This window comes from Girardinichthys multiradiatus, chromosome 5, assembly GCF_021462225.1.
Source record: "Girardinichthys multiradiatus isolate DD_20200921_A chromosome 5, DD_fGirMul_XY1, whole genome shotgun sequence".
NCBI lineage: Eukaryota > Metazoa > Chordata > Actinopteri > Cyprinodontiformes > Goodeidae > Girardinichthys > Girardinichthys multiradiatus.
In genome coordinates this window covers 31,162,530-31,188,606 of record NC_061798.1, presented here as the reverse complement: position 1 = coordinate 31,188,606, position 26,077 = coordinate 31,162,530, and the positions used below count along the sequence as shown (strand labels likewise).

Here is a 26,077-nt window from a genome sequence, read left to right as displayed (position 1 = left end):
TGTAAGTCTCTTAGGTACTGATTTCAGACAATATTTCTTCTGACTTTCTCCTCCTTACTAAACAAATACCACAATATGTCCTCAATGTATGAGTTCATATTTGTATGTTGTCACACTTCATAGATGTTCCTTGCATTATGCATTGGCACATGAGTTCAGTGGTCAACATGTAACATTATTACCCTTTGCCAACTTTTAAATCAGTTTTTAATGTAATGGGCTCAGTTTTTACGTACACAATTTGTTTTGCATATTTCACAGATCTAGACATGAAAATAAACATAATTGGCATCAATTACAAGGTTAAACACAATTGAAAAGGTATAATAATGGTTATTTTTAAAGCCCTGCAAGTTTGATGCACTGCTTTATAGAAATCCAAACTACAGCCTTAAACTTTAGTTCACTCAGGTCAACATAAAGGTTACACTACTGTTTGTTTAGCATCCTGACTTGGCAGCATATACACACTAGGTAATTAGTGTTATTTAAAGGGGTGGTCACACTGTCATAGCATAAAATATCAAGACGCGTAGGCCGTATAGGTGGTTGCCTTGGTCACCAACTGTTAGAAGACTGTTAGAAGTATAACAACACAAATAATAAGTATTGATGTCACAGCTTTTGAATTGAGAAAACAGAAAGGTAATAACTTAGTTTGAGAGAAATGTACGGTGGCCGACAGATGCAAATGCGCCGCAAACGGCTAAATGCACAACAAACTTATAAATGATGCAAACTCCATAATTCATGTGTTGTGGTCATCCATTTTGGGGGGAATAGACCAGCTGGGCTGCGCAGTTCGACATGTGCAGCTCAACAGACCTCGCAGCTCTGACATCACCCAAGATCATAAAACCCCCGGAAAATAAACTTTCATTGCCATTTCCAGCATGTCTCACGGGACGACGCAATGGAGGGGCATATCTGGAGAGGCAAAAGCTTGGAGGCGAACTTTTCCTCCACACGGCTATTCCTGGAAGAGCTTGAAAGCTGAAAATCTGTCTGATAGAAGAAGGTCAGAAGATTCATATACCGATCGAAGACCATGCCAACCTCTGTGGAAACCCATAGAGGTTTTATTTCCAAGGAGACCCCTTGTTTTCAGTTGACTAAACGGTTTCCCCGTTTTGGATGGATAAGAAGTTTACTGTTTTTTTTTTTTGAGTTGATCACGGATGCGTGATCCGCCCCTCGTTTTTCTTCAGACCTGACCCATCCTCACCCAGTGGAGAGACGAAATCAACGTCAAAGTAATTTCGTTCTTTATTTTATATTAAATTGGAAAGGTGCATTTAGAGGTCTGTGTAGGATGAGGCATACTTAAGGTGATTGCCTTGTTGCTGAAAAGCGCTATACAAATAAACTTGACTTGACCAGTAGTTAATCCATGGTATCAACTTGTTGCATGCAATAGTGATTGACGTGTTCTATGCTGAGCTGTTTTGATTTGCTGTGCAAGTGTGCTGAATCGCGGAGCGCGGATGCGATCACCAATTTGCGTTTTCATGTTTTTTCCGGCTGATCCCAAATCAGCCAGGAGTTAGAAGTTGGACTTTTAAAGTTTTTCCATTCAAAGCAGCCGTGGTCTGGGCCTCGCCTGACCACTCCTTTGTCCCAGTTTTATTACTGGAGTCTTTCCACTGAGTTCCCGCCTAAGAGTTTTATGACCCTTTGTTCACTTGGGGCCATTCAGACTACTGGTTTGATCTTCATGGACACTCAATGTGCATATATTTTCTTTTATTATTATTGTTAGGTAGTCATTTTTATCCCCTTTGTGTAGAATAGTGCTTGTTAGTGCAACACAAAAAGGCTGCAAAAGGAAATTGCTGCAATTACAGAAAATAGACAGAAGCTAAGGGAGAAATGCAGCAAACATGAAAGCAACATCAATTAGCAAAAATAACAGCAAGTAAGAAAAAGCTGCAATGTTGCTCCACAAAACAGAAGTGCACCAAACCACTAGAGGGAATTAACCACTAATATTACTGATGTAATATGCTTCTGTTTTCTAATATTGTAAAATATTATGACCACTTGTTTCAAAAAGACATGAAGGAACATGGAATTCCATAAGGAAAATGTATCTTTTCTTTCTTCCCTCCAAGTTTCCTGTTAGGTATTAATTAGTCAACTCAGAGGCAAGAACGATACAGAGTCAGTTTTACTTGCAGCGAGGGTAGCTCACTTTGCAGTGCAGCCTACAGTGTTGGCACCCCTCTCTCTTTATTTATACATGCTGGTTCACACAGAGTTCAACAAACATTCAGGGGGTTTGTGTACGTGGGGTCAGAAAGGTTAGGGTTCATGTGTCTTGATTTTAAACAGAGAGGGAGTGGGGACTTGGTACGAACAGTCCCTAGATGTTGCTGATAGTAGCATAACTCACTCCTGTCCCCCATCTCCCTTTCTGTGGCATGTGGGAGGGAAAAACACTTTGTCCAGACATGAGTGATAAACAATACAAAAGTTTTCAAACCCTAACATTTCCTCTGGACAATCCTGTTAATGTGTTTACTGAGGGTCTGGTCCCATATGAGTTGGTGGTCAACTCAGCCCAGTGGTCCGGTGCACTTCCGTTTTGTGCAGTGAGTTTGCAGCTTGTTTTAACTGGCTGTTGTTTTTGCTATTTACTGTTTTCGTATTTGCAGCATTTGTACTTTTGCTTCTGACTATTTCCTGGGATTGTAGCATATTTATTTTTCAATGTTTTTCTGTTGCATTGGTTGTTTGTGTTTGTGTGTTTTTGTATGGAGTTTGCATCATTCATGTATTTGCAGCACATTTTCGCTATTTTCTGTGCCTTTGCACCTGTTGGGCATTGTAGAAATGTGCCAAATGCTGCTTATTTGAAACATTACTCAAGGTAGAATAAAATAGGGAAGACCACAGACTCAAGTTACTGCACTGTTTTTCACCAAACCTCTATCAAGTCAGTTTTCCAATATTGAATTCAGCAGTTGTTCACATGTAAACTGGTAAATGAGAGGAGATACAACAGAAAAAGAGCAACAAAGACACACTTACCAGATAAGCAAACAATATGGGAGAACGAATAATCCACCAATATCCCATGTTAATATTCCTCTCCCAGCACCTACATTTATACACACACACATGAATATATTACAGGGCAGCTTACTGTGATCTTGTAAACGTTTCTATCCTCTGCAATATGAATAACCCTCTGTCACTAAAGCTTCAACACTGAAATGTCTTTCATATCACATGTACTTACTCTTCATTCTCATAGAGATATTTCACTGTGATCCATGGCAACACAAATATGAGAGGTGCACCTGAAAATAGGACATGGTCACAAATTTAGACACAATCAAAGCAGCATCTTTGGTGCACAGATCTAGCATTTATCCTTCAACTAATTTTATCAAGCCATTATGAGGCATTAGACTGGTTCCTCATTGCGAGATAAAAGTTCCAAGGCAACGATTTTTGTTTTTATCTTACTTGATGAATGCTTTAAACATCTCTACATAAAATAGAACAAGGTATGGACATCTGCAGTTGTTCCAGTTCACAGCAACATCAGGCTACAGAACAATAACTCAGTTGCATCATGGCCGGTTGCTGGTTTCCACTTAATACGTGGAATATCTTACAATATGTTTAATCTCCTTAGTCGATCATAGAGTTCATCATCACGACATCAAAAATCAGTAGAAACTGGCTTTGGTGCCGCTTCTCAGAAAATTGCTGCAGTGTTTGATCACCAAGACATATATTCTAATAAGAGGCTTAAAAGTTATACAAGTGTCTGCTTACCTTCATAATAAATCATTGGATTAAAAGTCACATTTCTTTGGTATTTTTATATAGTAGAGGACATATGCTCTAAATAAATCCTATGACATGATAAGGGATTTCTGTCTTTAAACTCATCTTGCAGCATATCATTTTGGACCATCTAGAAAAGTGTTCATTTAGACACCCAAAGGATTAATTTGTAACAAAAAAGAGCCACTGCTCTAAGCCTCCTGTGTGGGATTAACCCGAGTTGAGGATAAGGAATCATGTTAATTAAACATAAACTACACAGTATTAGTGATCAGCTAATATAAACAAGTTGGAGAGCTAATTATGAGCAGTTGTCAAGGACAGAGCTGGTGGAAAATTGGAATTAATAGGGCTTCAGTATACATTACCAGGTAGAATCATTAGAAAATAGAATAAAAACATCAAGGTAAACATTTAAATGTCAACATATGTAAATTTGCTTATAAAAAGGTGGATTACACACACAGCCTACATTTGTTCTGCTGATGCTTTTTTCCAAAGCAAATTGTAGGTGACCAATATATTATAAGAATAGAGCAATTTAGTACTGGACCCAAGAGGCTTACAGGTTTTACACGTTTTAATTATGAGGAAGATAAAGCTCAAATGTAAACTCCTAGTTGAGGGGTAATAATTCCTGAGCTATAACCACACTAGTACCCACTATCTATAAAAAATAAATAAAATTGGAATTTTAATTTACTTTGAATTTATTTAATTTTAATTAACCAGAAATCAATGTTATTTTGTGAAATATAGTGGGGGGTTAGACAATCTAACCCCAGACCAAGTCAAGATCAAGATCAGGGCATCCCAAGACCAAGACAAGGCTGCGAATGAGGGAGAGGTGAAACCAAGTTTAAGACCAAGTCCAAAACATTGAAACATAATTTTCAAGACCATTTCTGTAATCATAATAATGTAGTTGTTACTGCAAATATTTAAAGAAAGAATGTCTATTACAAGGCTCCAGACTACCTGGTTACACTGGTTTGCCTAACTTTTTCAGTAAGGTGCACTCGCATAACATTTAGGTGAACCCAAACTTGTAAGTAAGCTGACTCTCAGCTCATTCCGGTTGTCTAATGAATCTGACAAGCCAGTGACAAGATAAACAAAACAGACAACTTTGAAAAGCTGATAAATCCAGCTAAATGGTAACTGACACAACATTAGCTGCAGGCAGTGTGAGTGGAGGGGAAAGATGGAGGAGGAGGACTTGACTCTCTTAACGTTATTTCTTTCTCCATGTTGTGCAGTCTGAAAAAATCCCTCTTGTTTTGCCATCCATAGCACGTAGGGGCACAGGTGGCAGTTTTGAAATTTTCAAAGTAAAATCTTCATTGGTTGCCTCTGAATTCAGCCAGGCATTGCACGCTAAGCGTCAGTAAAAATAGTATGTTGCAAATGTGGTCTTGATTGGTGTTAAAAAAAAAACATTTGCTTCTCTGAGACCTGAGACACGAGTGAGCAAAAATCTAGCAGAAATCGAGCCAAAACCAAGACTTTGAAAATGTGGTCTTAAGACTAAGACCGGTCTTCAATACAACACTAATGAAATACACTTCTAACACCAGCACTGTCAATATTCCAATGCCTACTGGAGAACACATTTAAAAAGACCACCCTATGCTCTTTGAAGTGTCTAAATGAAATTCAGATGCCTTCAGGTAAAAAAGCCTAGTTTTTTTAATACAAATCCAGCACTCCCATATTCTGGAGATTTGCAAAAAGTTGTTATATTCAAATGAATTGGCATCAAACCATGTCCTATAGTTTTATAGACCGTATGTGTAAGTGTTCTATAGATAAAGTTTCATTGATGAATGATTGATTGACAAAAAGCCTTTTGGTAAGTCATGAAGTATCACCTGTTGATGGGTTCAATTTAAAAGATGTATACTGAGTTGTAAAAGCCCAGGGTGTTCAATTGAACCCCTGTCTGTTCTAGTGTTAAACATTTTAGAAGAGGGTTTATTATAGCATTTGCTACAGTAATGCCTGATACAATCTTATATGTTTTATATGATTATCTTCTCTAGTCACTCCGAGTTGTCATTTCAGGCATTCAATGCTTAAAACTGATGCAGGAGATATAATGCACCATTTGTTTCTTTTTCTCTCTTCAGTGTTATTCCACATACCACATCTGATTCTGACTAATCATTTTATCTTTTGGACCAACAAATACAAATTTTCCTATAACTTAGTTGTCAGGAAATAGAAAATCAAAAATTTTCCCTTCAGAATTTTGTTGTGTTAATAAGTGTATGTAATAGTTTGGGTTCTGACCCCATCCGATAGCCAGGTAAATGTAGAAATATTTCTTCTCGCTGAAAACTGTGATGACGAGGAGGCTGTGCAAGTAGATGCCTTCCACCAGCAGCCAGTAGTTGTTGGCCATCACGCTGTACTGCATCATCACCATGGCACCTCGGCACCACATCACAGCCTGAAATAAAACATGGTCAAAACTTAAGTAGAAGCATATTTTAGATTCTTCATAATAGCCACCGGCTACTTTAAGGAATCTAAAACATAAAACATAATAAAAGTTAATTTATATTTTTTTGTTTGCTACATAATTACATAATGTGTTCATTCACTGTTTTCCTTCAGTGAGAATCTACGTACAATGTCAATGGTCATATATGTATACAGTGGTTGGACAATGAAACTGAAACACCTGGTTTTAGACCACAATAATTTATTAGTATGGTGTAGGGCCTCCTTTTGCGGCCAATACAGCGTCAATTCATCTTGGGAATGACATATACAAGTCCTGCACAGTGGTCAGAGGGATTTTAAGCCATTCTTCTTGCAGGATAGTGGCCAGGTCACTACGTGATACTGGTGGAGGAAAATGTTTCCTGACTCGCTCCTCCAAAACACCCCAAAGTGGCTCAATAATATTTAGATCTGGTGACTGCAGGCCATGGGAGATGTTCAACTTCACTTTCATGTTCATCAAACCAATCTTTCACCAGTCTTGCAGTGTGTATTGGTGCATTGTCATCCTGATACACGGCACCGCCTTCAGGATACAATGTTTGAACCATTGGATGCACATGGTCCTCTAGAATGATTTGGTAGTCCTTTCAGTGACGCACCCATCTAGCACAAGTATTGGGCCAAGGGAATGCCATGATATGGCAGCCCAAACCATCACTGATCCACCCCCATGCTTCACTCTGGGCATGCAACAGTCTGGGTGGTACGCTTCTTTGGGGCTTCTCCACACCGTAACTCTCTCGGATGTGGGGAAAACAGTAAAGGTGGACTCATCAGAGAACAATACATGTTTCACATTGTCCACAGTCCAAGATTTGCGCTCCTTGCACCATTGAAACCGACGTTTGGCATTGGCATGAGGCATTTGGGTAGCCGTGGTTTTATGTTTTTTGGATACAATCCGGGTTAGCTCCCGAACATCCCTTTCAGACAGCTTCCTCTTGCATCCACAGTTAATCCTGTTGGATGTGGTTCGTCCTTCTTGGTGGTATGCTGACATTACCCTGGATACCGTGGCTCTTGATACATCACAAAGACTTGCTGTCTTGGTCACAGATGCGCCAGCAAGACGTGCACCAACAATTTGTCCTCTTTTGAACTCTGGTATGTCACCCATAATGTTGTGTGCATTTCAATATTTTGAGCAAAACTGTGCTCTTACCCTGCTAATTGAACCTTCACACTCTGTTCTTACTGGTGCAATGTGCAATCAATGAAGACTGGCTACCAGGCTGGTCCAATTTAGCCATGAAACCTCCCACACTAAAATTACAGGTGTTTCAGTTTCATTGTCCAACCCCTGTATTTATATATATATATATATATATATATATATATATATATATATATATATATATATACACTCACCGGCCACTTTATTTGCTAGTACCGGGTTGGACCCCCTTTTGCCTTCAGAAGGCACAAGAGGAAGCTGTCTGAAAGGGATGTTCGGGTGCTAACCCGGATTGTATCCAAAAACCATAAAACCACGGCTGCCCAAATCACGGCAGAATTAAATGTGCACCTCAACTCTCCTGTTTCCACCAGAACTGTCCGTCGGGAGATCCACAGGGTCAATATACACGGCTGGGCTGCTATAGCCAAACCTTTGGTCACTCATGCCAATATATATTAAAATCCAGGTCGCCAGTCCATCAGTCCAGGGTGTACCCCGCCTCTCGCCCATAGACTGCTGGAGATAGGCACCAGCTCCCCCGCGACCCACTATGTAATAAGCGGTAGAAAATGACTGACTGACTGACTGACTGATTCTGACGCAGTGCAGAAGAAGCTTTACACTTTAAATGAAAAAAATATATATATTAAAATCCAAATGAAGAAAAACCCTGGTTTCTTCATTTGAATGTCAGGAAGGATTTTTAAAGAACAAAGGATAGGCTAAGTAAACAGATTTTTTTGATTTGCGACCATAGTTGATGTGATATGTCTAGACATATAATCAATATCTAATAGGCTTTGTATTAGGCCTCAAGCCCTATGGGATGGGTGCCAAATCCTAAAACATGGAAATTATGGGCTGCAAACTCTAAAAGGTTTTACTGTGGGAAATGTATGTATTATGTAACAAGTCAATGTTTTCAGCAGCTGATCTATTCATCTTTTCAGACTAAGTCTGGAGTTGCTCAGATCTGAGAGTAGCATCTAGTAGCAGCACGTACCAGTTATAAGTCAGAAAAAAGTGGAATTTGATAACTACTAGCAGCAATGCAAGCTACAATAAAATGTCTCTCTGTTTCAAGAAGGGGGAGGGAGGTAGTGGATAAGGGAGGTAGCCTTGTTGCCTTTAAAAAGGAAATCTCACTAGGAAAAAAAGGAATAGGAGCTGTACTTGTAATAAATGTTTAATGGCACTGTAACCACTGTAATATCTAACTTGAACTGATATGATATATGTTTTATATCACTATTAATTACTGTTAATCACTGTATAAATGGTTGCAGCAAGAAGATCCTGGGTTCGATTCCCGGCCGGGGGTCTTTCTGCATGGAGTTTGCATGTTCTCCCCGTGCATGCGTGGGTTCTCACCAGGTACTCCGGCTTCCTCCCACAGTCCAAAGACATGCCTGTTAGATTAATTGGTCACTCTAAATTGCCCTTAGGTGTATGAATGAGTGTGTGCATGGTTGTTTGTGTGTTGCCCTGCGATGGACTGGCGATCTGTCCAGGGTGTACCCTGCCTCTCGACCATAGACTGCTGGAAATAGGCACCAGCTCCCCCGTGACCCACTATGGAATCAGCGGTAGAAAATGACTGACTGATGACTAAAATAAAATAAAATAAATAAATGAAAATAAAAATGGACCCCCTTGTGTCATTTCTGACTAGAAACTCCAAACAAAAGTTAATTTCCACTGCAATAGCGCAATAGGTCATTCACATAGTTGTTGTAATTATTTTAGTAAGTAAGTGAAAAAAACTAATATGCTAAATACTCGAAGCTTTATCGCTGCTGAAAAAAATCCCTGCTTCTCCCAAGGTGTCATAACAAATAAATAGCATTGATTTGACAAATACAAAGTAAATTTGTGATGTAGTGTGGATGTTCTTACTGGTATGTTGACCCAAGCCTGTGTCTGGCCATTACTGTCACTCTTTGGGTCGAGAGTGAGATTCAACAGAGCGTCTTTGACCAGAATGGAAACAGCTCTCAGGATGAATGAGGCAAACAAGTTCATGTGGATGTTGTTCCTCATGCAATGAAGCTTCCTAATGAAGAAAGAGTTGGATGTGTGAGACATATTGAATTTTTTTTGTCATATTTATAATTCAGTCCTCTATCTCTCTTTCCCTCAACCCCTTTACCATTTTTAGAGTGTGTATACTTTGCACCTTTTCTATCATTACTCTTGTCTCCTTTCTTGTTTTGTCATGCCTGGGGTACTGTGAAACTGTTGCCTCCTTAGCTTTCTTCTGTTTTTGGATCATCACATTTTGATATTAAGCCTAGATACCCTAAGTAAGGAGAACAGTTAGTTTTCAAATGATGATTTTATTTAAGGGGACAAACCCATACAAACCAACCTGGTTCTATGTGAAAATATACTTCCCTTGTTAAATAATTAATTACAGTTTTTTTTGTTCAGTTTCACTGGCATGATTACTCCCTGTCCTGTGGAAACCACCTAAACAGAACCTGCCAGAAACTAGAAACAAAGAACCTGACTTCAGCTTCATGCACTCACAACCTTCAATATATATTACTGGATTGGACATTGACTAGTAGCCGCTATAGACAAAACCATGCTGTTCCAATGCGGGATGAGCATGCATCTGTCACGTGCCCTTATTTCTTGTCCGATTTTTATCAAATATGGCCCCAATTAAAAGTCAGAAAATTGCATTTGTTATGATATGCCCAAATATGTACTTTCCCTTAACAAAAATCTTTAAGCACTTATGGTTTTGACAGGTATATCTACAGTGGTATAAAGATCGTCATGCTGTCAATTGATTTTTTAACAGCTTAAGCTGTATAGTTGGAATTATTGTTTTCTTCATTTGACTCTAGAAGAGTGAAACCGAGACATTCTAGTCATATGTTACTTATTCCTGACTCAATGCATAGCAATGGCAGCAGTTACGTGACCTCCAATCCAGTAATGCTGTATATATTAATGTTTACAGCGTACAGACATTAAAAATATTGTCTGTACTCCGTGAGCACGTAACAACATAACATCTGAAGCACTGGGACGTAAAAGACCTTGGCACCTGGCAAGCGTGGCACGGCCACTTACTTGTTTAGAGGGCATTTACTTTTTCACACAGGTCCAAAGCCATTTTTCCTTAAAAATGTATTTACTAAATGTATATTCTTGTGGCTTCTAATTTGACAATCTTGTGGAACAAAAAATCAAAGCAGGAGGAATCTGTAAGGGGTCAACTACTTTTCACAGCAATGCATGTTTAGCTTTCTATAAGTCTTAAATTTTCTCTTTTACATTTATATTATGTCATGGTTTCTTTCTTTACAGTTATTTCTTGTTTCACATACCAATTTTATTCTTCATGTTTTTCTGCCTTCTTAGTCTATTTCCATTGCATTTTGTTAGAAATAAATTGTATCTCTTCTTTCCATCCCTCTGCCTGTTTCTTTGCTTTATCCATATTGTACCTGAAGCTGATGAGAATCCCCAGGGCCAGGAGCAGGGCTCCGAGTGAAAGAGAGTAGCCCACTGTGTACATGATACGCAGGTTGCTGAGAATGCGACCGTAATGCTGCTGCACACACAAAAACACACACAACCGAAATTATTTTGGGGGCAAAACGTAGAAAAGGGTACCATGTGAACAGATGTGAAGATTACATATTTTTAGCTTGTGTCAAAGTCACAGATTTACCCGACTATCTGTCACAGCAAGCGGCTTTGAAACACTTTCAGAGCTAAATATTTACAGTCAGAGATTTCACACACCTCACCAAGATCGTCCTCACACTCACTGGTATTCCTTTGTCCCCATTTACCATCTTCGTTGCAGACCCTGTAGACCAGACCCCGCTGAACTGTTCACAAAGATATAATATGTCTTATGAGGTTGGGCTCTGTTCTGTACTCTCCACTGTCTAAAAAGTAGTCAAGAAAAAAACATTTAGTTCAGCAATTCAACAAAATATCTTCATGTTGTGTGGGAATGTCTACACCTGGAACTGTACTGTACTGTATTCTGCTTACCTGAACTTGCTGAGAAAACCAAATATACTTTATCACATAAATAGAATAAATGTTTATGAAACCTTAAGCTGTGTTTTTTATGTAATTGGTGCAGAATAATTCAGTCCAGTTTTAACCAGCCCATATACTGTGGCATGCATACTTGTCTCAATCTACTGTATGGATGTCCAAATGCCAGAAAAGCATTGAAAATGCTCTATTTTTGGGTTTTTACAAATTAAAAAAGGTTCCATAAATAATAAACCGGTTTCATTAGTCTGAGTAGTTTAGATTTTGAATTAGAGGGATTTAGAAACTGTTCCGATTCCTAAGAAAACAGTAAAATAATCCTTTAGTTTAGCCCAGATAGGACTCTAACCTTGGCATCATTAACCTGCCACAGTGAGCTGTATTTTTGTGAAGAGCTTACAAAACACCTGTATTTTGACTTCATGGTGTCACCATGGCTGTCGCTACCATTGAGGACACTGAGGTCTGGACCTCAATATTTTTCTGCTGTGTATATAGTAAAGAATTAATCAAAACAATGCTTTCGAACAAAGTGGTTCTCTGAGTAGCTCCACCAGGTTACTGTAGGAGGCGCTGCAACTGTGTAAGGAAGCCAAACTCAATGTCCATAAAGAAGAGTGTAGCTTTGCATAAATATGTGTATTACTTAATAAAGCATGCTTTAATTATATTTGTGTTCTTTTAGAAAAATATTTCAGTGAGTCAAATCTAAAATGATTTCAGACATAAAGACAGACTAAGGCAGGTGGATAACTTTAGTCTGTTTTTGATTTGTCAGGAGAGACAAGTGAGTGTGAGTACAGAGGTAAGAAGTATGCTCAAATCTTGTGTTTTGAATGTGTTTGTGCAGTCAACCTTCATATAAACTAATTCATGTTATTTCAGTGAGTCATCATGATTGTGTCCTGAGTCCCTGTTGCCTCAGATGATGTCGCTCCCCATAGAATCACACGCACACACAATTACATGTCGCATTAAAGTGACTTAGGTTTTAAATAAATGCTTCCATCTTAATTAAGTTTTGGCCTTCATTGTAACCGATGTGCAAGGGGATATGAGTGGTGGATCTCAGTATTTTTTTAAGTCTGCCTACGGCCCTGGGTGTCCCAATTTCTTTTTCTACTCCATACAGAAAATGCCACCAAACACACAAACCATTTACAAAGTACTTAATAAAGAGTATCTTAAACGTTCATGTAACTGTGTGTGGCTGGTCAGCCAAAGTAGCTGTCTATATTCGTTTACTCTGTCAACACAACAGGAAAACTCACAAACTAGCCTCAAACACTGATGATGGGTGCAGGATTTAAAAACACACCTACATATCCAGGACTCCTAATATTAGCTTATACTTATTTTAACAGGGCTAATCAATTTGATTAGAAATGATTTGCTGTTTTGATTGCGGTGTCACATCTTATTGAAATACACTAATGCTGTCAGAGTGTGACATTTTTGGACTTTGTGCCTTTGTTGTTTATTCTTTGCTTAGTTGTTCTATCTTGGTTTTTTGCATCATGTTTTCTAGTCCCTCTACCACCTCCTAGTGTTTCCCCTCTTAGGTTTCTTTATGGTGGTTTCCTTATTACTTAGTATGGTTTTGTTATTAGTATTATTGTAATTGTAATTATTATAGTTCATTGTCTTCCTTTCATTCTCTAGTTTAATTCTCTCTCTTAGTATCCTTGTGTTTTTTATGTTTTGGTAATTTGTTCCTTGCACTCTTCTTGTTTACTAGTTTCTTTCCAGTTTATTCAGTCTGTGTGGTTAGGTTTGTTTACTTTGGTATTCAGGTTTTCTTAATGGGTTTTTTGTTGGGTCTTAGGTTATTTTTGTTTCTATGTTCCTTCTAGTTTCTCTGTTTACTTTAGTTCATGGTTATTCTAGTTTCCTTATGCTTCCTCTGATTAATTATCTTGCTTATAGTTTTGCTTAGTCTGTTTTTTCTGGTTATTCTTATTAGTCCTTTTCCCATGCTCAGCCTTTGTATTCGTTTCTCTGCCTCCCTGACTCCTTGTCACACCTGTTCCCTGTTCCTTTGATTACCTGCCTTTGTTATCCCACAGTATATTAGTTGGTTTGGTGTCTTTGTTCGTCACTGGTTCCTTGTGTTCGTCACAACCCCGTTCCCTACGATGACTATGCTTTGTTTATGCTTCGCTTGGAAACCTATGCTACGTTTTCGCCATGTTTTGTAGGTTTCTTGGATTTTGACTCTGGTTCATACCTGCAGTGTTTTGTTAAATGTTTGACCTTTTGAGAATAAACTAAAGAATTACTTAGATGCAGCTGCCAAGCTCTTGTCTGCTCTTTGGTCCGACCCAAAACCCCATCTTGACAAATGCAGACAGAATGAAACCCTTGACAAGCTAAGATTTCCCAAAAGAAACAGGAAACTCAAGTGTCTCCTATAAAACACTACTTTAACACCTCAACATTGGTTTAGCAAAAATCTTCAAGGGAATACTACAAGGCCCGACATTGTGAAATCCACTGTTTAACAACAAAACTTTTTGTCTCAGCACCACTACAAAGCTGACCTTAAAACATAATTTATTTCTGGCATACATGCAAAAGAAAACACCCTGCACAACATTTTACACCACATTCTAAATGAGTGGACAGCTCAAATACTACGGCATATTTCAGGAGATTAGATTGCCATATTATATTTCACATTTGAGTACATTATCTAGATTTGTGTAACTTTTTATGTTATTGACTTTTTGATCACAAACTAGCTTTTTAAACACAGATAACGGCAAAGCACCTCCTGGCTGTGATCAATCAATTCACGTTGACCTGAAAGAATGAAGTTCCTGTAAAAAACAATCTATGGTTGAAGTTTGTTTCGTCTTACTCTGCTGTGATCATCAATGTTAGGAGTGTCTCAAAATATTTCTTGAGTAATATAAACATAAAAGTGACTAACGCCTCAAAACCAAAATTACATTGTTTCGATGGACCATTGAGATCCTCATGTAGCCTTTTAAAAGTCTGGCAGTGTGAAGTTCAATTCCTTATTATTTTATGAGAGGCATGAGACTAATCTGACCTTCAGAGTTTAAACTACAGTACACTTCATTTAATTTATCTCTCATCCAACAAATTGCAGGTTTCACTTCATTCATTCTTTTCTTTCATTTAATTAAATTGCAAGGACACACAAAGAGCTAGGTTTTCATTACGAATCCTTTTCCATTTAATCCAAAGTATCGACACTGGATGAACACCACATCCTTGATGTGATTTTCTGAGAAGTTCTGACGTCACATGACAGAAAAACCTCTTAGGAAATTTGGAAAAACTCTGACGTAATACTGTCCTGTTCGTATGGAACTTTAGTTGAAAGACTGGAAATGTTTTATTAGTACCGTGGACTAATAAAAGACCTTAAATTTATTATATTGTTGATTTGGAAAAATCCTTCTGCTGTAACAAAATTGCTCACTTAACCTTTACCTTCATGAGTGTTTGTGTAAATCCAGATCTCTGCACTGGATGTTTGATATCCAGTGCAGAGATCCAGTTTTAGCTTTTAGCAAAACTTTTCATTTTAATGGGTGCATATTATACTTTCACAATTGCAAATTCCTAATTTAATGAGACAATACAACTTTGTAATGAATCGTCCGTACGCTTTGATTTTACCTTCCCTTAAACATAAGCCATTATGAGTAATGCAGTTCTCCATGTGACAGCAGCATATTGCAGTTAGAAATAACTGCACTAGAAATTTCTGAAACTCCACTGATCAGCATGTGCAGTACCATTACAGTACAATAATATCTACATAGATGACCAGAGTTTAAAAGATGCAGACGTGCTGATAAATAAAGTCTAGTAATTTATCAACAACACATATAATATGATATGATATTAGATGTTATTTTTTAAAGTTCACCAGTGTCCTTGAACCTGCCATTAACAATCCATAACTTTCTGATTCTTCTCACATAGAGGGCAATTTCTTAGCCACAACTAAATATTGGAAAGACAAGAGAGCATACAATTATGTGAGGCAAGAAGCCTGTTGACCTTCATAAGTCCGGAAAACATAACAACTGGAACGTATAACTGGAACTGTGACAAATAAGGCTTGATGAAATTTAGCTACCCACCCTGCATAGTGATGAAGGTGTTAGCAAGGGTTAAAGAAACTAAAACTTAATGTTAAACAACTGCAGAAAATTATTTTACTATTTTATGCATCTTTTCTGGAAAAACTGGTGTAAATCAATCACCACATTCTTTTCTTTTCAGTGAGCATTATCATTCCTCATCACTGAACACCCTTACTGACCTTTACGATACCACGGCAGGAACCATGGGCAGGAGACATTGACAGTGGTACCTGGAAGTCCATCAGGCCAGCAAGCATACAGATCAAAGGTTCTGTTACACACCAACCCTGTAAGACACATGCAATAACATGTAAATTGTTGCTTGGAGCCCATATAGATCAGATATTTAATTAACCTCATGCAGTTCCTTCACTGACCTGTGGCAGGGGGTGTGGAATTGATAAAGTCCAAGCACTGGTCCTTATAGCTGCTCCACTTCTCCTTCACAAGATCCAGAGAGTTAGCAAAGGACCCCTGCAAAGAAGAGGCTTTGTGTTAAATTCCAGCAACACAAAAACAACTTTTTTTTTTCATTCTGTGCCTTTTCAGTTTCACTCAGCAGTACTGGAGAATGAGGGATTAGGGAGGGATTAAAGTTGAGTTTTGATTTTTGTGTGGAAGAGAGGGAGAGTATCAGTAACACCATACCTTAGTGCAGCTGGAGAGCGTAAGCAAGGCCAAGAGGAGACACACCTGGGACATCCCACCGATGCTGGGAAGATGGGGGTCGGTGGGGACCAGAGCACAGAGGAATCCCAACACATGAGGCAGTCTTCGCCCTATTTTACCCCACAACCTGTAAACACAACATGGGGAGGCTTTTGGTGGAGGTAGATTGAGCTAAACTTGACAGATTTTCAACATAAAATTTCACAGCTTTCACAAACACACTGTTCCATATCAATGTATGGAAAAATAAAGACGCCCAAAAGAACAATTAACATTGTAATTCATTTTAGGTTACTGCACAGATTTTTAGTAAATGAGCAGTCCATAACAAGAAGCAACACTGTCACTGTCACTACGACTACTCCCTTGTTAATATTGCAACAAAAGATAATGTTTTTGCAAACATCAGCTTATACAATACAGCAATCACTCAATCTTAACTTACTTAACAGTGCCTTGAAAATGTATTCATGGCTATTGACTTTTTCCTCACTTTTTCTTGTTATATTCCAACCACAAATTCATTTTTGGGGGGATTTTATGTGATAGACTAACACAAAAAGTAGCGCACATTTGTGAAGTAGAAAGAAATGGATACAAGGTATTCAAACAGTTTTACAAACGAAACTTTGAAAAGTGGAATATCCAAATGTAATAAGCTATCTTTACTCTAACACCATTAGCCAGGCCTGGGGTCGAGACTCGCCGGAGAGCGCCGGGTGGTCGGGTTGCTCCTCGCGGGACCTGGCCAGGCCAAGCCCGAACGAGAGACGCAAGGCCATCCCCCAGTGGGCCCACCACCTACAGGGGGAACCGTGAGGGACCGTGGCAAAGAGGATTGGGTGGAGGAAGATTGTGGAGACCTCAGCGGCCCGATCCCCGGATGCTTAGGATGGCTCTAGGGACGTGGAATGTCACCTCACTGGGGGGGAAGGAGCCTGAGCTTGTGCGGGAGGTCAAAAGATATCGACTAGAAATAGCGTTCCACAGTGTGGGCTCTGAAACCCATCTCCTCGAGAGGGGCTGGACTCTCTTCTACTCTGGAGTGGCCCACGGGGAGAGGCGGCGGGCTGGTGTGGGTTTGCTTGTTGGCCACCAGCTCAGCCGTCTCATGTTGGGGTTTACCCCAGTGGATGAGAGGGTCGCATCCCTGCGCCTTCGGGTTGGGAATAGGTCTCTGACTGTCATTTCGGCCTACGGGCCGAGCAGTAGTGCGGAGTACCCGGCCTTCTTGGTGTCCCTGTCGGGGGTGCTGGATAGTGCCCCTCCCGGGGACTCCATTATTCTGCTGGGGGACTTCAACGCCCACGTGGGAAACGACAGTGACACCTGGGGAGGCATGATCGGGAGGAATGCCCTCCCCGATCTGAATCTGAGTGGTGTTTTGTTATTGGACTTCTGTGCTAGTCACTGATTATCCATAATGAACACCATGTTCAAACATAAGGGTGTCCATCAGTGCACTTGGCACCAGAACACCCTAGGCAGGAGGTCTATGATCGACTGTCTTGTCGTATCATCAGACCTTCGACCGCATGTTTTGGACAATCGGGTGAAGAGAGGGGCTGAGCTGTCCACTGATCACCACCTGGTGGTGAGTTGGATCCGCTGGAGGAGGAGAAAGCCAGACAGACTTGGCAGGCCCAAGCACATAGTGAGGTTCTGCTGGGAACTTCTGGCGGAGCCCTCGGCCAAGGATGTATTCAACTCCCACTTCCAGGAGAGCTTTGACCAGATTGCAGGGGATGTTGGAGACATAGAGTTCGATTGGACCATGTTCTCTGCATCTATTGTCGATGCTGTTGCCCGTAGCTGCGGCCGTAAGGTCTGCGGTGGCTGTCGCAGCGGCAATCCCAGGACCCGGTGGTGGACACCGGCAGTAAGGGATGCTATCAAGCTGAAGAAGGAGTTCTGTCAGCTATGGTTGGCTTGTGGGACTCCTGAGGCCAAGCCTGCTGCGGCTCGGGCTGTGGCAGAGGCAAAAACCTGGGCCTGGGAGGAGTTCGGTGAGGCCATGGAGAAGGACTACCGGTTGGCCTCGAAGCGATTCTGGCAAACTGTCCGGCACCTCAGGAGGGGGAAGCAGTGCTTTGCCAACACTGTTTATAATGGGGTGGGAGACTGCTAACCTCGTCTGAGGACATTATTGGGCGGTGGAAGGAGTACTTCGAGGATCTCCTCAACCCTGCCATCACGCATTCCCTGGTGGAAACAGAGGCTGGGGACTCGGGGTTGGACTCTTTCATAACCCAGGTTGAAGTTACCGAGGTGGATAAAAAGCTCCGCGGTGGCAAGGATTGATGAGATCCGCCCTGAGTACCTCAAATCTCTGGATGTTGTGGGGCTGTCATGGTTGACACGCCTCTACAACATTGCGTGGCGGACGGGGACAGTGCCTCTGGACTTACAGACTGGGGTGGTGGTCCCCCTTCATAAGAAGGGTGACCGGAGGGTGTGTTCCAACTACAGGGGGATCACAGTCCTCAGCCTCCCTGGTAAGGCCTACGCCAGGGTATTAGAGAGGAGAGTCTGGCCGATAGTCGAACCTCGGCTTCAGGAGGAGCAGTGTGATTTTCGTCCCGGCCGTGGAACACTGGACCAGCTCTATACCATCTACAAGGTACTCGAGGGTTCATGGGAGTTTGCCCAACCGGTTCACGTGTTTTGTGGACCTGGAGAAAGCATTCAACTGTGTCCCTCGTGATGCCCTGGGGGGGTGCTCTAGGAGTATGGAATCGGGGGCCCTTTACTAGGGGCCATCTGGTTCCTGTAAGAGCGGAGCAGGAGTTTGGTCCACATTGCCGGCACTAAGTCAGACCTGTTCTCGGTGCATGTTGGACTCCGGCAGGGCTGCCCTTTGTCACCAGTCCTGTTCATGGTTTGGGGACCAGTGGATTTCGTCTCTTCTTTTTGCAGATGAAGTGGTCCTGCTGGCCTCCTCTAGCGAAGACCTACAGCATGTGTTGGGCAGTTCGTGTAAAGCTGTTGGGATGTAGATTAGCTCCTCCAAGTCCAAGGCCATAGTTCTCGACCAGAAAAGGGTGGCTTGTCCTCTTCAGGTTGGAAGGGAGTTCCTGCCTCAAGTGGAGGAGCTCGAGTTTCTTGGGGTCTTGTTCACAAGTGAGGGGAGAATGGAGCGGAAGATCGACAGACGGATCGGTGCGGCTGCTGCAGTAATGGGAGCACTGTGCCGGTCCGTTGTGGTGAAGAGAGCGCTGAGCCGAAAAGCAAAGCTCTCAATTTACCGGTCGGTCTACGTTCCTACCCTCACCTATGGCCATGAACTTTGGATCATGACCGAAAGAACGAGATCCCGGATAAAAGCGACTGAAATGAGCTTCCTCCGTAGGGTGGCCGGGCACTCCCTTAGGGATAGGGTGAGGAGCTCAGCCATCCAGGAGGGGCTCGGAGTAGAGCCACTGCTCCTCCACATCGAGAGGAGCCAGTTGAGGTGGTTCGGGCATCTATACCGGATGCCTCCTGGACGCCTTCCTCAGGTGGTGTTCCAGGCACGTCCCACCGGGAGGAGGCCCAGGGGATGGCCCAGGATACGCTGGAGGGACTATGTGTCTTGGCTGGCCTGGGAACGCCTTGGGCTCCCCCCGGAGGAGCTGGAGGAGGTGTCTGGAGAGAGGGACGTCTGGGTGTCTCTGCTGAGTCTGCTGCCCCCGCGACCAGGTCCCGGATAAGCGGAAGACGACGAGTACGAGTACTCTGAGACCTCTGAATAAAATCCTGTGCAACTAACTGCCTTCACAGTCACCTATTTAGTAAATACAGTCCACCTGTGTTTAATTAAATCTTGACACAAAATTCAGCTGTTCTGTGCAACCTGCTAAAGCTTGATAGAGAACCCTACTGAACAAACAACATGATAAAGACCAAGAAACACAGCAGATAGGTCAGGGGAAAGTGGTGGAGAAGCAGGATTCCGTTATAAAACAACATCCTGAGCTCTAAACATCTCATCGAGTACTTCCAGTCCATTATCACTCCATTTTCCAAAAAATGAAAGTGCAAACCTACCATCCAGCTAAACTGACAGGGCAGTCAAGAAGAGCCTTAATCAAGAGACCAGCCCATGAGGACTGAAGGAGCTGCAACCTTCCACTAGTCAGGTGGGAGAATCAGTTGACATGACAGCTATTGGTTGTTCACTCCACAAATCTGACCATTATAGAGGAGTGGCAGGTAGAAAGACATTGTTGAAAAAATCCAGAGGACATCCTGTTTAACCTTTGTGAGAAGCTCTCTTAAGGAAACAGCACATAGAAGAAGGTGCTCTGATCAGATGATCCTAAGTGCTTAGCTAGACGGCAACTGGACTTCTCTTGTTTCTTGAAGACATTTCACACCTCTTATTCAAAAGGCTTCTTTAAATAATTTTAAAAAGAAATAATTAATTTATTAATTAATAGTTTTAATAAATTTCCCTTTGGGATTAATAAAGTACTTTTGAAGTGAATTGAAATCTGAACATAGGTTGGAAGTATAATGTTTCTAAGATGTAGTCAGAACAATCACACTAATTGGGCCATTAAAGTTGTTTGAGTTACAGGCACTTCAAGAAAGCACTCGGCTCACACCACTAAAGGAGAAAAGTAGAATTGGAAGAACACAGTCACTCCATATGTGGCTGGAGGATCCGAGAAAGTAAGAAGAATATTTTCATAACATATTATTTCGGTACATTTTAAACCTAACAATACTCTTAGAGAGAAATTGGTTCACCCCAAGGATAAATCACCTTAACAGAAACTCAACGATGCGCGAATGCAGTCCAGTGTAGGAATGTTTAGACCTCTACACTGGACTACCAAAGCAGCAGCTACACAAAAATATGGCTCAACACAGAAGAGCCAGCTCACTCAGTCAAGACTCATTTTGTCAAGGACTTAAAGCGGCTCAAGGACAAGGACACTCTTTTGAAGACAGCAATATGTACATCTGGGACTGAAAAGACAGGTGGTTTGAGAGAGGAATGAAAGCAGTCCTTGAAAATTGATTTTCGGACAGTTGCCATGCGATCTGACTGAGCATCAACTATTTTGCAAAAAAGAATGGATTAAAATTTCTAGGAGGTGGGGGGGTTGCTAATTATAAATGTGCGGCACACTTTTCAATGTTTATTTGTTAAAATTGTCATCATTCAATCTTTTTTATTTCAACTTCACAATATTTCACTACTTCACTACGAATATCATATAACATATGGTTAAAAGGCACTGAAATTAGTGGATGTAAATTGGCAAAATGTGAAGAAGTTTACATGTTATGAATACTTTTGCAAGGGGCTTTACTTAAATTATGTGCAATTAAGTTCCTATTTCCAGGGTGGAATCCTGTAGCATCAGTTGACCGTCTGTGCCCACGCAGTTGGAGAACAAAACGAAATCTGAAACGTTTCTGCAAAAAACACTTTAACCATGGAAACATTTTTGGCCAAAACGTTTCAAATTCCATTCTGTTCCAGTCCATTTTCCTTCAGATGCAGAGGATCTTAAAGTGAGCAGTCCCAGCTTCTGACAGAAATCTGAGCTGAACATCAACAGCCTGTCATGCAGATTAGGACACTGCTTTAAAAAAGCAATACAGCACAAACAACAATAAAACAAACTGCTGGGATTTTCCCATCCTGTAAAAGACATTATATATTTTGATGCTGCAGTGTTAATCCTCTTTTTGAATAAACACATTGGATTCCTATTACGTTAGCAGATAACATGCAGGGAGTAGGAACATAAGTTGTTTCAGATGTAAATACTTGGTACAAAATCAAAGGAATTGCATTTAGGGATTAAAATATACATTAAAATATATAAATATTCTGAAAAATGTATTTGTTTATTAAATGAGATAATGAATTAGAATCTCCTCTAAGTTCAAAATATTTATGTAATGATTTAGTCACTAATTTGTTTCAGACCAGCATTCCTGAAAAATTGGAACCAAAATATTCTATAAATATATTTAATCCATCATTGGATTACCTTTCCCATATTTTTAGAACTTCACATTCTGAACAACAGGGTTTAGGTAGATTAAAAAAGATAAGCTTCAAAATACGACAGGTTTGAAAGCCAAACTAAACACTGTTGGCTTTGCTCTTTACATACATTTGTTGATAATAGAAAAAATAAAAATCTGCTTTTATCCTTTAAGCTGCTGCAGTTGAGAATATGAGCCATGCCTCTATTCCCTCCGCTTTGCTGATTGTGCACCCCACAGAAGATTGCATTATTTGTGAGTGAAAAGATATAACCTTCTACTGCAAACACAACAGCACTAGACACCATTGTTGTTTATTTACGTAATGAGCTGCAAGACACTAATTTTGTCTTTTTACCCGCACTTGCTCTCACGGTGTGAGATTTTTGTAAAGCTCTTCTCTGTAGTAAGATTGTTAAAAATGGAAAAATGAGGGACTATGAGAACAATCTGAAATAATTTTGTAAAACCGTTGAAAACCTGTATAAAATGACTGCTCTAAAGCTCTGGCAATATGCGTACAGTGCTGTCGAGAAGGATTTATTCAGAGTCTATATGCATAAGACATACACACAATGGCCATGAACACACCTGGATATTTAAAGAAGATAACATTTCCGGTAAGAAAATGCACATCTCAGATATCAGACCAGAACAATGTATATTAATCCAGAAAAAATTGTGGAAATGGAAAGAAAAGAATACAGTTTATCTTTATTTCATACATTTCACAAAATCTGCTCCAGGGTTATTACAGTTAACCAAAACAAATGAAAAAATTTAAACTGAAGTTAAGAACACATTTTAATGAAATAAAATTTTTTTTTTAATTTTTGAAAAGTGTTAAAAGTGTTTGAGATGCTGCATCAATATACATAAAAAAACTCGCCGTTTCTCAACAGTGGGGAAAAAAAAATATGGTTTCATTTTAAAGTGTTTAAACCAAGTATTGGATGTTTTCCCATATATACCATCAATAATAATAATAATATTGAGATGTATTTGGTTACCATTAAAGGTGCTAACAATTTTATCCCAAGATTGATTTCATAGACGGCATAAATAATAGTTTCTATGTGCCACTACCTCCGTCTTCTCTATTAAAAAAACGTGACTTGATGCAACCTGCTGGGTTTCCTTAGAGAGAAAAACTTTTAACCAACTGAAATAATAAACTGAACTTGACTGTATTGTTTTAAAACTAGGATCAACTAGGAATGTTTGCAATTTACTTCATATCTGTCTATTACTGGAATGAATTGACCATTTCTGTATATAAAATGTTTTTGTAAAGTGCCTTAAAATAACATTTGTTGTAAACAGTCGCTCTACAACTAAGCTAAACCAAATAAAAAATAAATATATATTAAATATTGTCCCAATTTAGCTTCTGGTAAAACTGTGCTGCAGTTTACCATTTCCTCCCATGACATCATTAGCTGTAGTATAAATGAAATTATTCACATATTCACTTACAAAGATTATCTGTGCACATGGTTTTAATGTATCTTTCTGCTCGGACTAATAAAGAGGCATAATTGCTACCAATAAAACAAAAACATATAACTCAAAGTCACTCGAAAAGCAGCATCATAACAGCATATTCGTTAGTGAAGCCTTGTTCATGTGAAACTGAGACTAAATATAAATTATTCTTAATATTTCCACTGCAGGGAGTTTTCACCCCATGTTTCTGGATATTACAATTAAAAGTATTGGTATATATACTTCTAGAATAATAAAACAAGGCCTGAAAACAAATTTAGTTTGAAAAGACGAGTAAAACCTTTTAGAGATGGATATCCATATCCCAATCCTCATAAAACACATGGGTTAATGGAGAGATTCATTGGACTTGGACAGAGAAGTCTGTATAAACAGGTTAATGTGTGCATGTTAATGTCTATATGTGAAGTGAGTCCATGTGAGAGTTCCAGTACTCAGGCTTAGTGTGTCTGTTTTCATCCAGCCAGAATATGCAGCAAAGGACAACGGGCAGAGGACAGAAGGTCACGGGGTCCTCTGTTGATAGTACATGACAGACTGATAAGGCTATCAACTGAAAGCCTTATCGACCGCACAGGCAGGTTTTACATTAGGCACACACACAAACACAGATAAAAAAATGCTATAGTTTGAGGATATCTGAATATAATTTACCATCATATTTGATTCTCTGCAGAGGAGCTGCGGCTGAAAGCCAGACATTAAATCCTGAGAGCATGTTTCTAGATCTTTAATTTGTCGCTAAAGCAGAATCTTAGGTTCTACAAGTTTACCTTAATGCTGATGCACTTTAGAGCTTTTCTGGGAGATTGTTTTGTTATCAAAAAGCCTAGCATGAAATTCTCAGGATTTGTTATAGTTTTCTTTCTCAAAACTGATGCCTCAATCATGTATATTCAGATTTAGTGCTTTTTAGTATGGTGTTATAATGATGCATTAACCTTAAAAACTGCATGACTCATTCATTCTCGTGATCTCCTTGTATTAATCTGCGGTAGTATTTATCGTGTTTGTTATATTTTTTTACTCTTTGAGACCCCACTGTGAACTCACTGATTGGAGTATTTATCTTCATATTTCAGATTAAATGTATGTTACATCACAATTCTACAGAAAAGGCTCGGCATCCCTGTCCTACGGAGATATGATGAAAACAGGATGCCGTGAGTCCTCTTTGTGGGTGTTATTAGGGGGCGATAAAAAGCGAGAGACACGAATAAAAAGAATATCTGATGATTGTTGTGCAAATAAGTCACTCTGTGTGTTTCATGTTTCCCTTTAGAATACTCTGACCAATGTACACCCAGTGTAAATTACAACACATTACCAATGATCCCCAGTGATAGTGTACACTGTGTGTGCATCTTGGAGCCACGAATAACGTTCACTCCCCTGTAGTTATTTCCTATCAAAAACTGTGTAGACCATCATTTGCATTTTTTTCACTTCTCCTCACACACTCACACACACATGACCCACCCTCTGCGCACACACACACACACACACTTGTCATTTTCTTAAATGGGGTTGCAGCGGTGAGTTAATGATAATCCTTCCTGGTCTCTTTCTATCTTTCTATGCTACAACATGTTGCTAAGAATAAGTCCCGTTTTACAGCATGTACTATCAGAGAACACCCTGACCTAAACTTACGACCTAATTCACGCTATGCATCAACATGACATTAAAATGTCAGACATATTTCACCAGAAGTTACTGGTGAAACATGCCTGAAGTGGCTTGCTACTTATCTGCAAAGAGCCTAAAATCACTTTTATTGTTTTATGGACTCAGTTACCAGGGATGTTTTCAAGATGTACAAAAGAGCGTGAAACTACGGCTCATTTCTGTAATTAAAACAGTGCTTCTTTATATTCTTTGAATATTTAAATGTATTATGCATGACACACACAACTAAAGTTCCTGGGCACCTTGTGTTGGAATTTGTGTTCCAAAAAATAATAGCTGGGTTTCTTATTTTCACGTTTCTGAAATGTTGCTGCGTAAACGTATATTCCTGTGCTCAGATATAATAGCTCTTGCTTAAATATCCCCTGCACCTGTTTGAACTAATCTTTAAACATTGATAAGACACACTTTTTTGTTGAAATAAACATGTATTTCTTCAAAGGTTTATATATATTTTTAAAAAGTAGTTTTTTATTACAACAACAATTGAATTTGTTGCATACTTTCTCTGCAAACTGACAAAAATTTTTTTTTATTTTTTCAGCATGAAATCTGGGCTCGCTGCTCTGGTTTCTCTACTTACTGT

At 39.9% G+C, this 26,077-nt stretch overlaps 1 protein-coding gene across 2 annotated transcripts in view; it reads right to left on the bottom strand.

Moving 5' to 3' along the window:
* The window catches only part of gcgrb (glucagon receptor b), a 73,791-nt gene that overhangs the window by 8,422 nt on the left and 39,292 nt on the right, over window positions 1-26,077 (bottom strand). Inside the window, exons 2-10 of one of the 2 annotated variants that reach the window (XM_047365553.1) lie at window positions 16,288-16,435; window positions 16,017-16,113; window positions 15,819-15,926; window positions 11,249-11,337; window positions 10,948-11,054; window positions 9,383-9,539; window positions 6,091-6,250; window positions 3,242-3,302; window positions 3,031-3,100 (exon numbers count right to left, since the gene is read on the bottom strand). In XM_047365553.1, coding sequence (XP_047221509.1) covers window positions 3,031-3,100; window positions 3,242-3,302; window positions 6,091-6,250; window positions 9,383-9,539; window positions 10,948-11,054; window positions 11,249-11,337; window positions 15,819-15,926; window positions 16,017-16,113; window positions 16,288-16,341 — 903 coding nt within the window. In that variant the 5' untranslated portion in view covers window positions 16,342-16,435. The remainder of the gene's footprint in view (window positions 1-3,030; window positions 3,101-3,241; window positions 3,303-6,090; window positions 6,251-9,382; window positions 9,540-10,947; window positions 11,055-11,248; window positions 11,338-15,818; window positions 15,927-16,016; window positions 16,114-16,287; window positions 16,436-26,077) is intronic. The other variant, XM_047365554.1, reaches the window with a different exon arrangement.